The 13,098-nt window shown below is 43.3% G+C and overlaps 1 protein-coding gene across 5 annotated transcripts in view; it reads left to right on the top strand.

Annotated features, from left to right (window-relative positions):
• The window catches only part of VAMP9 (vesicle associated membrane protein 9), a 29,850-nt gene extending 18,589 nt beyond the window's left edge, over window positions 1-11,261 (top strand). Inside the window, exons 6-7 of one of the 5 annotated variants that reach the window (XM_084973725.1) lie at window positions 3,203-3,360; window positions 9,752-11,261. In XM_084973725.1, coding sequence (XP_084829851.1) covers window positions 3,203-3,340 — 138 coding nt within the window. In that variant the 3' untranslated portion in view covers window positions 3,341-3,360; window positions 9,752-11,261. Of the gene's footprint in view, window positions 1-3,202; window positions 4,025-5,377; window positions 7,731-9,751 lie in introns of those variants that run through there. The other 4 variants (XM_084973724.1, XM_084973726.1, XM_021101891.2 and 1 more) reach the window with 4 other exon arrangements.
• The last annotated feature ends 1,837 nt before the right edge of the window (window positions 11,262-13,098 follow it).

The raw sequence follows: 13,098 nt of genomic DNA, 5'->3' as shown, positions 1-13,098 counted from the left end.
CCAAAAAAAAAAGAACCATTGTAATATAAAGTTGAGGTAGTCTCTCAGAAAGCAGAGCAAAAAGGGAGCGAGAAAAAACAGTCTAAGAAATCCAACATGTGAATCACAGGGGTTTCAGATAAAGAAAATGAAGAAATCAGAGGGAAGAAAATCTGATTTTTTTTTTCTTCTTAGGACCACACCTGCAGCACAGGGAAGTTCCCAGGTCGAATCTAAGCTGCAGCAGCCAGGCTAGGCCGCAGCCAGAGAAACACCAGATCTGAGCTGAATCTGTGACCTGTGCACCACAGCTCACAGCAAATGCTGGATCCTTAACCCACTGAGCAAGGCCAGAGATCGAACATGCATTCTCAAGGATACTAGCCAGGTTCTTAACCTGCTGAGCCACAATGGGAACTCCAAGAAAATCTTATTAATACAAGAAAAATTCCTAGAACCAAACAACATGAATTTCCAGATTCAATGAACCAAAAAGAAAGGGCCATAGCAGAGCAGTAATCTTGAAGTCACGGAACATTAAAAAGAAAGATTCTGAAGGTTTTCAAAGAGAAGAAACAAAGCTGTGGCAATTGGAAAACATTGCATTTTGCCAAAGTAACATACGGGCTCTAAAGAAGAGTGGAGGGTGCATTCGGAGTCCTGAAGGAAGCGGTGTCCACAGCAGATTCTGTACCCGAGCGACACCTCAGTGTAGGGGTAGAATCAAGACATTTCTGGGCACGTTAAGTTCTCAGAAACATACTCTCACTCACGCTTTCTAAGAAGTTTTCAGCAGAGATTTCTCACCAACAGGAAGGAATAAGCCAAAGAAATGAGATTAAAGAAACAAAAGGCCCAAAACAAGAAAAGGGCCTTCCCAGGATATCTGTGAACAGAGCGCTCAGGATGAAAGCTATAGGTGTAGCCCACCCGGACCCCAGCCAGACGGAGCAGGTCAAACTCTGAGGAACGGGAAGAAAAGCAGGCGCGGCCAACACAGCTGCTCGGGAGACTGTGGGAATGAAGTACTGGCTGGAAGATGAACAGCTAACGCGTGACAACATTTTAACTACCTCCCTATCAGCCGCGCTAGAGAAACCAAAACGCTGTACATGAAAAAGAACAGTCATGTACCCTCCACGCGGCGGTGAATATGTACAAAGTTTGTTTCGGCCATGGCAGGGGAAGCTCCTGATCCCGACCAGGTCCTTAACCCGCTGCGCCACAAGGGAACCTCCTACAGAGATTTAAGGAAACAAGAAGGGAGGAGCAAGATCCTTGTGGTGCAGCAGGCTAAGGATCCTGCGCTGCCACTGCAGCAGCTCAGGGTGCTGCTGTGGCACTGGCGTGATCCCTGGCCAGAGACCTTCCATATGCTGCGGGCATGGCCTACATAAGTAAATAAATAATTAAAAGAGAGAGAGAGAATATAGGAAAGAAGGGAAAGATGTGGGTTTGGGGAAGGGGAGGTAGGAGTTACAGTCTCTTTTCCATATTGGAAACAGGAAAAAAGTCAAGAAATACATATATATCTTACACACACACACACACACACACACACACACACACTTTCCAGTGATGCCGAGGAAAACAAACACCATGAAAAAATAAACAGCTACATGAGGTACTTTCAACAAGTATTTACTGAGCACCCACCATATGTCAGACACTGTTCTAGGTCAGAATTTTCTTCTTTTTTTTTTTAATTTTAGGGCTGCACCCTAGGCATATGAAGGCTCCCAGCCTAGGGGTCGAATCAGAGCTGTGGCCACCAGCCTACACCACAGCCACAGCCACACCATATCCGAGCCAAACCTTCAGCCTACACCACAGCTCATGGCAACACTGGATCCTTAACCCACTGCTCAGGGCCAGGGATTGAACTCATGTCCTTGTGGATACTAGTCAGGTTACTGATAAGCCACAACAGGAACTCCAAAAAGCAATTACATGCATTTTAAAAACAAAAAGGAATGGACCAAAGGAAAACAATAAAGCTTTCTGCAGGGAGTAGGGGGAGGATTTTACAATCTTGTGTGGCTTTGTGTCATTTCTCTCCACTGCTCCTTGAATTCTTTCAATAATTTTTAAAAAGCAAGCTGTTTCATTTTTTGAATTAGATTAATATATGAAACTTAAGTGCAGGGAGTTCCTGTCATGGCTCAGCAGTAACAAACCCAACTAGTATCCGTGAGGACGCAGGTTCCATCCCTGGGCACTTTTAGTGGGTTAAGGATCCGATCCAGGGTTGCTGTGGCTGTGGCACAGGCCAGGGCTGCAACTCCGATTGGACCCCTAGCCTGGGAACCTCCATATGTTGCAGGTGTGGCCCTAAAAAGACCAAAAAAAAAAAAAAAAAAAGAAAGAAAAAACTTTAGTACGAAACTTACGCTGTTGTACTTAACAAAATCCATCTCATTATTCATCAAAAAATTATTAAAATGGCATAACTTACTCTTATGTGGCAGTCTAGGCACTGTATTCACTGTCTCAGTTAACTCTCACAGTCTGGGCTACTATTCAGCAGATACTATCATCCCTATTTAAGAAATAAACTCAGTCATTCTTTTTTTTGAACAGTATTAAACATTGCTCTATACTGTGTGCTGTTGGGGATAGAGCAGTGAATGAAAAATCTCTGCCTTCATAGAGCTTACATTCTCAACAAAAAATAAGTAAAATTTACATATTATTAGATGAGAGAAAAGCACTTGGGAGAAAAATAACGTATTGAAGGGAAACAGGGCTTCTGGGCTGGAGATGGGGCAGCAATTTTAAACAGGGTTGTAAGAGCTGGTGGCATTTAAGTAAAACCATAAAGTGAAGATGAGGAAACAAGTTCAAAGAGTTGGTAGCTTGTTCAAGTCACAAAATTAAATAAATAAGCAAATAAAAGTATAGTTGAACACAGTAAGAAATCTCGGTGCATCATTTTGTAACAGCAGCTTAGGCCTATTGAGACTTTTGGGGATCAGTCAAAACCAAATTAAATTGTCCTTTTTTTAAATTTTTTTGGCCGCACTCACAGCACATGAAGGTTCCCAGGCCAGAGATGGAACCCACATCATGGCAGCAACAACGCTGGCCCCTTAGCCTGCTGCACCGCAAGAGAACTCCAAATCTGTTCTTTTAGATAGTTCTAACAGATACTGTAGTGTGGACGTGACTCCAGAAATGGGGAAAAAAAAAAAGCCCATTAAATTTGTGTTTGTTTTTATTTCAGGCCGAGGAATCGCAAAAGACAAGAACGATTTGGAGGAGGATGTGGTGGAAACACATCAAAAAGATTCTAATCATCCCCGTGGCAGTTCTCCTTTCAGTCATCATCATCCTTCTAAGTACAAATGTGATACCAACCTGACCTCCTCCTCATCCCAGCAGGTACCATAAACTGCTCGCGTCATCCTAGAGTCCTACTCTCTGTGGTTACGGAAGCATTCTCTAGGGTAGGAGGAGTGGAGAAGAGAGGGTGGAATTACGTCCTTGTCCCTTTCGTGTCCCTAGATTCTTGTCTTTGTACCTCTTCCATTTCTGTAGTCTCATTTCTTTTTTTTTTTACCACCGCTCCTCTACTCTTCTCTTTAATATACAAACGCAAACCCTGGAATCAGACTGGCCACGCTCCACCTCTCCACTCTGCCACCATACCACCTAGGTGACCTTGGACAAGTTAGTGAACCTGTGCCCTCGCTCCCTCGTCTGTCAGGTGGAGCCAGTAATGATAATACTGCGTGGAGTTGCTGTCCACACACAGTACATGCTCTCTAAGCATTAACCATTACCTACCAGGAAAGGACGGTTGCATTTACAGCATTAAGTCCCGGGATCTTGCTCTGTACTCAGAAATGAACTTAACACTCCTTTAGAAATGAGAAGAAGCTCAACAGTTCAGTCCAGTCCAGATATGCATTCACCTCTTCTACACAGCCTTTCACTCGAAATGAAAATTCAAACCGTCGTTTTATACTAGGCATTTCTTTGGGTAAAGATTAAAAAAAATTAGTAAACTATCATTTCTCTAATAAATCACAGGTATGTCTTCCTAGCTTACTACTCAAAAGACTTTTTTTTTCTTTTGAGTGATGCACTTCATCCAATAACCTTGAATCACTAAAATATCCAAAATCCAAAACATTCAACTTCACTTTGCGGTTGGTAACAAGGTTTCATGAGTTCTATTTCCTAAGTGGGATCTTGAGGTCTAAAGTTGGTTTTAAAAATCGTAAAAACCTTAAGAAATAAAAATCATTAAAAGAATAAAATAAAATCATAAAAACCCATGAGGAAAAATAAGATGATCAGAATAGCAGTTCCTGACTACTCATTTTAATTCTGATAGGGATCAAATATCAGCATTTTTTTTTTTTTTTGTCTTTTTGCTATTTCTTTGGACCGCTCCCGCGGCATATGGAGGTTCCCAGGCTAGAGGTCGAATCGGAGCTGTAGCCCCCGGCCCACGCCAGAGCCACAGCAACGCGGGATCTGAGCCGCGTCTGCAACCTACACCACAGCTCACGGCAACGCCGGATCGTTAACCCACTGAGCAAGGGCAGGGACCGAACCCACAATCTCATGGTTCCTAGTCGGATTCATTAACCACTGCGCCATGACGGGAACTCCAAATATCAGCATTTTAAATAAGTACCAACCCTCCAGCACAGTACCACCTTTCCATTGTAAATGTCAGAAACCTTGGCATTTCTGTAATTTATACACTCACGAAAAATATAGCCTGACCTGCTGTTCTAAGTGCTTTGGGGAGGGGTTATGTTATTAAATTTTACAGTGACATGAAGAGATAAAAACTGTTGTTAGTATAAAGGAAACCCACAGACCAATGGCTCGTATGTATTATGTTAGTTCATACTATTATCTGTATTTTGAAGATGAAAAATAAACAGCAAAGTTTCATGGCATGTTCAAGGCCACACAGCTAGAAAGCTGAGATTTTCCCAATACAAGTACTGAGGTATAGCCTCGTGAAAGCCACACCTGTCTCAGCGCGTGTTATCTGACCCCGAAAGCTAATTGGGGGCCAGACAATACCCATCAGTACTGTTTTGCTTTTCATCAGGTCGGTAGGTTGTTTCTGGGGGGTGGAGATAGGAATTTGAAAAGGAGTAGTATGAGAAAAGAAACTGTCATGCATCTGCTGTCATTACTTTTGGTGGATTTTATTTGGAAAATAAATCTGCCTAACAGTTCTATCATTATAATTATGTAGAAAGCAATGGATTTGTATCCTGATTGCCAGGGAGTACTAGCCCATTTATTGCTAGAAGACATGGAACTTAAAAGATCACCTCATCTAGCCACTGCCCCTCCCCCACTTTTACATATTAGGATGACAAGACCCAGAAGCCTAATCAATAAGATACCTTTGCAACCTCCTCTCCAGGTGCAGTGTGTTCAAAGCACAGGCTATCCCCTTCGTTCCAGGCAGTAAGCCCCACATAAAGCCTGTCCTCTTAGGCAGTCCCAAATACACTATAAAAGTTTCCCAGATGACTTGTTGCTGTTATGAACTGTTGAAAGCTGCTAAGAAGAAGGCAAGCAAGCACTCACTAAGGAAGGACTGTTTTCCTGCTTTGTGCTGCATCTATCGGAATGTACTCGAATAAAAGAAACAAGTATTAAGACAATCTCAGTTTTTTTCAAGTACGCGTTCAAATATTGTTGGGCTCCTACCCTGCACCAAGACAGCCCTCAAACATCAGGGCTTCCTGGTACCACAATGATAGAGACAACCGCTGCTTGAGCAAGTAACGCTGTATGTAAAATGCAGGAAACAGTCCTGATGCTAAGGGAAGCTTCCACTTCAGTCGAGGAAGCAAGACCAGTAACACCATCAACGCGCTGACACGTCTACTGAAGCCACGCATGTCGGGGCGGAGAAGAAAGGCAGGAAAGACGAGCAACCCCAGCGCCAGCCACCGAGGCGGCTGTCCGCGGGAACGTGTGCGATGGGAAGGGGCTTCCTTAGAAACCAAATGGACCTCAACAGGCCCAGGCAGTCCAGGAACAGCCCGCGCCCGCGCACGGGTGTGCCAGCGCCTCGGAAGCCCTTTATTTCAATCCTCGCAACAGCCCTGCGGTAGGTTCCGTTTTGCAGCCGAGAAAACGGAAGCCCACGTTCTCTCACGTTCTCTCGCTCGCCCGTCCGTCAGGCTCATCCGACGAGGAGGAGGGAAGACACTGCTTGCTGCGGGGGGGAGAAGGCGCCCTCGACCTCGGGGACCCAGTCACGCGCTCATCCGTCCCTGGTTGGCGTCAGCGTCCGCTGTCCAGGGGGCTTTTATTCACTCCCAGGGTTGCCTGGTCCAGCCACGACCCCCCTTCCGAACTGCAACCCATTGTCCACCTGTCTCCTGGCAACATCCACGCGGTCAGCATGCAAACACTTCAAGTTTGAAACCCACTGAACATAGTAAACGGGAATTTTTAAAACGTCTCCTAAATACAATGTCCCGCACATTCTAATCAATCTGAAAAGAATTATTTCACCTTGCTTTGAAGATCCATACCTCACTGCAGAATCTCGGCAGAACCGCAATTGTTTAATTCCAACCTGCTATTTAGGTGAATCCAAGCTGGTTACAGAAAATGAGGTCATGGGGCGAGGGGAGCTGCTGGGCGGCACAGCACGCCCCACCGCGACCGCAGCCTCTCGGCAGGCCGGCACCGAGCGCCACCGTCCTGATGGGGTCCTCAAGGGACAGGAGCGCAGGGGCCGTAACAGTGAAGCCACGCCGTCAGGCTTTGCTGTGTTTACACTGAGCCCCAGCACCTCGGCGCACAGGACGGCCCTTCTGCACAGCTAATTCAGTTTGCCATTGTTCGGGAAAATGTTGAAGTCCACACAGTTAGTAAATGCATTCCCAGCGCTTTCAGCAGTCTCACTACAGTGTGACAGCAAGCCCAGGAGAGGCCAAAGACGGAATATCCCCACAGAGAACCTTCCTCCTAACACCCCTTCCCATGAACCTGCTGGAGAAAACTGGAAATTGCGCTTTTTCCTTCCATCACATTGAGTGACTTTTCAACCTGTAACGCTATTTAACCAGTAGCGGATAGCTAACTTTTCTTCCCCCCCCCCCGCCCCCCGCTTTTTTTTTTGGCAGCAGTGGCACACAGCAGTTCCCAGATGGGGGACTGAACCCGAGCCAAGCAGTGAAAGGACCAAATCCTGACCACCAGACCAGGCAATTCTCCATGCGTAGCTAACTTTCCAAAGAATCTCGTCACTTAAAATTGTCATTTTAAACAGGACAGTAGTTGTCTTACCTTCTCAACTAAGAAAATAAGACCTATGTTGTTTCAAGGAATTCATCCAAAGGGGGAAATTTTAAATTTGGAAAAAAAAAAAGACAGTGCAAAAATGACATGAGTGCTGTAAGAGTTTAATTATAAGACAAAAGCACTACATTATAATTTGAACATGAGTAATCTTTCAGGAAATAAAGTTTAGTGCAAATCAAAACCCCATTAAAGCCCACTATGAATTTCAATATGAAGACTCTACAAGTAGGCTTCTAGAACTAGAAACACTTGCTTCCAACCGAATTGGCTTGGGGAGAGTATCTTGAAAAAGTCAAATGGTACAGAGAACATCATTAGTTTAAAATCAAGTCAACCAGGTTCTTAAAAAAGACATGCTGATAGGTCTTAATACATAAACTAATTGATTAGTAGTAGCATGCTTTATCAATGACTGTAGAAGCAATTTACAATAAATTTCTGAGCATTTCAAATTTTTCTTTATTGCCTTAGCCAATCTTAACTACACTGATAATATAATCAAAAAGCCATTTCCCAATTTTTATTTTTAAAAGGACTCCACTTTATCAGTCTGAGATGGGCAAATATTTTCTAAAAATGTGATTAAGCCCGGTGTAATCCAAGGCCATCCATACAACAAAAAAGGGGCAATTATATGGTTCTTTTTCCCAAGTTTTTATTCAAAGCATAGCTTCCATGACATTTTAAATGTCACATTTAGATACTGATATTAACAGACCTCTTAAGTTTCTTCCAATACTTTATTTTTAAGGGAAACTAAAATGCCAGGAAAAGTAAAGTTCCTTTCAAATTAAACAGAATACAGGCTACACAAATAAAATGTATACCAACTCATCTTAAAATATCTCCCAACAGCAAGCAACTTTTCTCAAAATAGAATCTAATAACCTCGATTATCAATGTTTAATGAATTAGTACCTCTCCTACTGTCTGTCTGTACTTTAACGACTTTCTTAAGAATTCCTCCCATGACAACTAAAATAACTTGGACTGGACTGCTGTAACAAGGAACCCTGGGCTTACTTCGGATCTCATCTCTGCAAAGTATCTAACCGTCTTTAAGGAGTACAGTAACTCTGTTAAGTCCTTTTTTCATGCCCTTTAAGCACCTTTCTGTCCTGCCAAATGACCTGCCTTTACAAGGTTTACTGGGGAGGATAGACTATTTAGCAGTTACCCCACTGCTGTTTCCCTAAATTACATAGCCCCTTGGGTCCCCCAGGTCTTTACCCAAAGCTACTATACCACAGCTATTTCATGAGACTGTTGGAATTACATATTTCCATGAGATTCTAAAAGATGGTAGAGACAACAGGGCAATGTATAACTAGCCCACCTCAAGACCCCAGACTAAATACATTTCAAACAGAGCTGCGGATTACCAATTCATAACGGAGTGGGTGACGGAGATCAGCCACAAACCAGAAGGGGCGACATGCAGGTAAGAGGCATGAACTGCTCTGAAGAATTTAGTGACAGCTTACCCACCACCTCCCTTGATACACAAGTGCTCGTGGTCATCCTGTACACTCATTAGAATGCTAATTTCTTCTTTCAAGCTAGACTTAGGGTCCATGATTAAAATGCTCGAGAGGTTTAAGTTTTATGAAACATGCACCTTTGTTTCTACATTAAAAACGAAAAGTCCTTAGGAACCAGCAGGCTCAATACTAACCACTTAAAGCCACACTCTTTAAAACCTTAGTGTAGGGAGTTCCCATCGTGGCTCAGCGCTAAGAACCCATCCATGAGGATGCATGTTCAACCCCTGGCCTCACTCAGTGGGTTAAAAGGATCCGGTGCTGCCATACCTGTAATGTAGGTCACAGATGTGGCTTGGATCTCATGCTGTGGCCGTGGCGTAGGCCAGCAGCTGCAGCTATGATTCAAGCCCTAGCCTGGGAACCTCCATATGCCACAGGTGCAGCCGGCAAAAGAACACAAAAAAAAAAAAAAAAAAAAAAAAAAAAAAATTAATGTAGCTAAAATAACTTGGGATGTGTGAAATACAGAATCCCAAACAATGCTAAGTGATTCTGATGTAAATGGCCTGCAGGTTTCTTTGAAATACTAGATTATAATCAGCCCTTCCCCAGCTTTCCAAATTACAGGCAACTGACAGCAATGCACAGCCCAAACGAACCGAATTTGCACAACTGGGCATTCATCTTGCTAGAATCATTTTACTTGTGCAAATTTTCAGACTAGACTCCTAAATATGGCCAGTGGTGAAGAAAGGATAAAGTATGCATTCTTTCCAACGCTGTCAAAAGCAAGCAGTAAAAATCAGTCTTTATGAGTCCAAGTTCCCCCTTGATCAATGGTGCGTGGATAAATTACACTACTAGGTAAACTGAATCCAAAGCAAATGACTGAAATACATCGAGTGTATCCATTATGCATGGAATCTTGATTTTGACATTTGAGATTAATCTTTAGACTCCAAACTGAATAAACTCATTACAAATTTCAGGACCAACACATTGTGATGGACAGTGGGTTCAGTGCTGGTTTCGAAGTTAACAACACCTCAAGGCCATAAACAAAGTACTTTTAAATGACGTCAAAGAACTTTCCCAAGCAATAAAGTCACATACCGTATAGAACACAGAGGCCTAATCATCAGATGCTAATGGTATTGGTGAACCTACCTTTCAAAATCATCTCAGTATCAATGGCAATGGGACAGATGTCCACATGCTACATTCTAACACATACAGAAAAGAACAATGAAGCAACTGCCGTCTCAATGTGGAAAAAGTGGTAATGAGACCTGCAACCTCATAAAACACAATGAAGGTCAGAAAAAGAAAAAAAGAGGAGCCCCAGAGCCCCAGAAAAAAGAGATTAACTCACCTGGTAGCAGACATCTAGCAGATCAAAAGGTGTCGAAATCTGAATTCGGACAAAAGACCTAGAAAGTGGAACTGGGAGCTCTAACAGGGTCTACAAAACTGAGAGAACAAAAATCAAAGCTACCTAACACTGTCCAATAGGTAAACAGAAACCAGTTCTGTAACAAACTAGCAAACCGTTTGTGAACTTTACTTTGCTGGCCAAATCCTATAAGGGTACTGATCTACTTATATTTTCATCTGCCTGCCCCATTTTGTTCCCCCAGATCTTCCATCACCAACCATCCCCACACATAAAAAGTCTGTTTATAAGTAAACTGTATCACTTCTAGTTCCTTTTGAAATTCTACTAAAACCCAGTACTGTACAAAAAAAAAGTGGAGGGGGCAGCAACACAAAAAACCCTAAGGACCAACATGGAAGAGGAAACTACAAAACTGTGGAAGCTGCAAAGCTTCCACACAAATGGCAACTAAGCAGACAAGAAAACTGAATAGTCAAGAGTGTCATCAGTAAGATACTTCAGATTGTATCACAGAACCCCTAAGGCTTATTTGCAATTGGCAGCCCAGGTATCTTTGGAAACAGGGTAAAAGGGACTAAAAGAGGATTGGTTCAGACAGTTTGACAAACAGTTAAACCCAGAGATCCTATCTGCACTGCTGGACAACTCAACTCCCCAATCCTGGTAGAAACTTGTCTGAAGCAGGTAAGAGAGGGGGAGCTTTGGACTAAACAGGCATACAGTGCTAAGAAAGAAAGTAGTTTACTTTTTCAGAACCCTCGGCTTTCTCCCTCTCCTGGGATCCCAGGACACTGGCAGCCAGGTCTTTTACACCCTTCAGGCAGCAGAGTGGAAAAAGACTTCTCTGGTGAACCTGATCGGCTCCAGGAAGGAAAAAAGCAAAGATGTACCAAGGGGCTCCTCAGTAAAGTGACTCAGCCCCCACCTCGTGAACCACGTGGTTGCCAAGCCCCCAGCCCTCAGCCCCACACATTCACTACCACCTCGATTTTCAAACGCTCTTCGCCAAAGAAAAACGAGAGCTCCACTCCTACGTATGAGCCAAAGATGACCAAACATGCAAGGAGGATGAAAGGCAGAGGCCAAGACAACAGGAAAGAAAAGCATCTTAAAGGAAACAAGTTTCTGAAGCTACTGTCACTAACATTAGAGATGAAGAAAAGATAACCCATCCATGTAAGAACCGGCTGCTGCTTGTAACAGACTGGAAGGAGAGGTCGGGCTTAGAAACCAGATGACTGAAATTTAAAACCTTAAAAAAAAAAAAAAAATTGAAAGAGTAAGTTACAAAAATCAAAGTATTAATAGCCTGTGATGGAAAACAGATGCCAAGAGCTCACCCCCAAATAACAATTCCAAAGAACAGCAAGACTGATGCTGAAGGGCATGAGGAGAGAACCGACTCAACACTTTCCAGGATCGAAGAATAGCATGCTTATACAATTACGGGACCTACTGAGCACCCAGCACAATGGATGAAACAAACCCAAGACAGTCGAGAAATCTGCGAAAACTCTGGCAAAACCCTAAGCGATTTCACACAAATGATCAAGAATCAAAACAGCATCAAATTTCTTCACTAAACCAGGAATTCCCTATCAGGCCTATCTAGTAATTTGTTTACAAAGAGGGACTAGACCTTTGTGGATGGGAAGGCCTCAGAGGCAGGGAGACGGGGCTACACCAAAGCCAGCCCTGGGAGGAAGAACCTGAATTGACTGGAGAAGCCCCCAGAGCGATGGCAAAGCCCCAGCTCAAGTTAGTCAACAATTCTAAAGGGCAAGGAGTTCCGCTCGAAACATAGAAGCCCTAAGAAAAACCCGAGGCTGGCAGCTGGATTGCATACAGGGAGTTTTTCCATTCTGCACAAGTCTGGAAGTAAATTAGAGCCCAGTATCAGAAAAATACTCATCTGGGTCAAGAAACAATGCCTGAAATGGATCTGAGGATAGCACCTCAGATGTGACGCTGACTATATGGAGAAGCATAGTATAAAACGAGGAGTTGTTCATCCTCAAACTGTGTGCAAGTAAAACTCATAAAATGCCAAGTGGGACTCTATCACCCTATCTTTCATCTCCAAGTCTCCCAAATCGTGAGACAGGTTAACATTTTAACATTACAACAAAGAATCAAAGTTAACTTGATAGCTTCATATTGACCAATCTAAACAAACCTTTTTTTTTTTTTTTTACCACCCTGTGGCACATGGACTCCCCCCACCAGGGATCAGACCCATGCCCCAGCTGCAGCCACACCAGATTATCTAACTCACTGCACCAGGCTGGGGAATCAAACCCGTGCCTCACTGATGCCACCAATCCTGTCACATGACAGCAGGAACTCCCAAATTTCACTTTGTAAAACCTTTTTAATCCAGTTTTAATTCTATTTTTTTAAAAGACTTTGATGTGAAACATTTACATAAAACAGTACTGCTTAACAATCCCAAAACAAATTCACTAAGATTAGGGGTCTTTTCAACTTTTTCTGTAAAGGGTCAGTCAGATAGTAAATCCTTGAAGCTTTGCAGTTCTCTGTCAATCTGCTGTAGTGCAGAAACAGCCATAAAGAAATGGAAACAAATAAGCCTAGCTGTGTTCCAATACTGTTAATAACAACAGGCTGCAGGTGCTGCTTAATTTATTTGGTTTTGTTTGCTTCTTAGGGCCGAACCTGTGGCATATGGAGGTTCCCAGGCTAGGGGTCAAACTGGAGCTGTAGTTGCTGGCCTACACCACAGTCACAGCCAACACAGGATCCAAGCCGCATCTGCGACCTACACCAGATGCAGCACTGGATCCTTAACCCACTGAGCCAGGATGGGCACTCCCTGCAGGTGCTCAATTTTGATACAAGTTTAACTTCAGTAACACTAAATTCTGTTCACTAAAACCCAAGCCTCATTGGAGGCTTTTTTTTTTTTTTTTTGCTTTTTTG

The sequence above is a fragment of the Sus scrofa genome, chromosome 8, assembly GCF_054392235.1.
Source record: "Sus scrofa isolate SSC_HxYL_T2T_F1_AM1 chromosome 8, Sscrofa_HxYL_maternal_Yorkshire_Landrace_v2.0, whole genome shotgun sequence".
Classification (NCBI taxonomy): domain Eukaryota; kingdom Metazoa; phylum Chordata; class Mammalia; order Artiodactyla; family Suidae; genus Sus; species Sus scrofa.
Note: the sequence above shows the minus strand (reverse complement) of the source record. Positions and strands in the feature narration are given on the sequence as shown.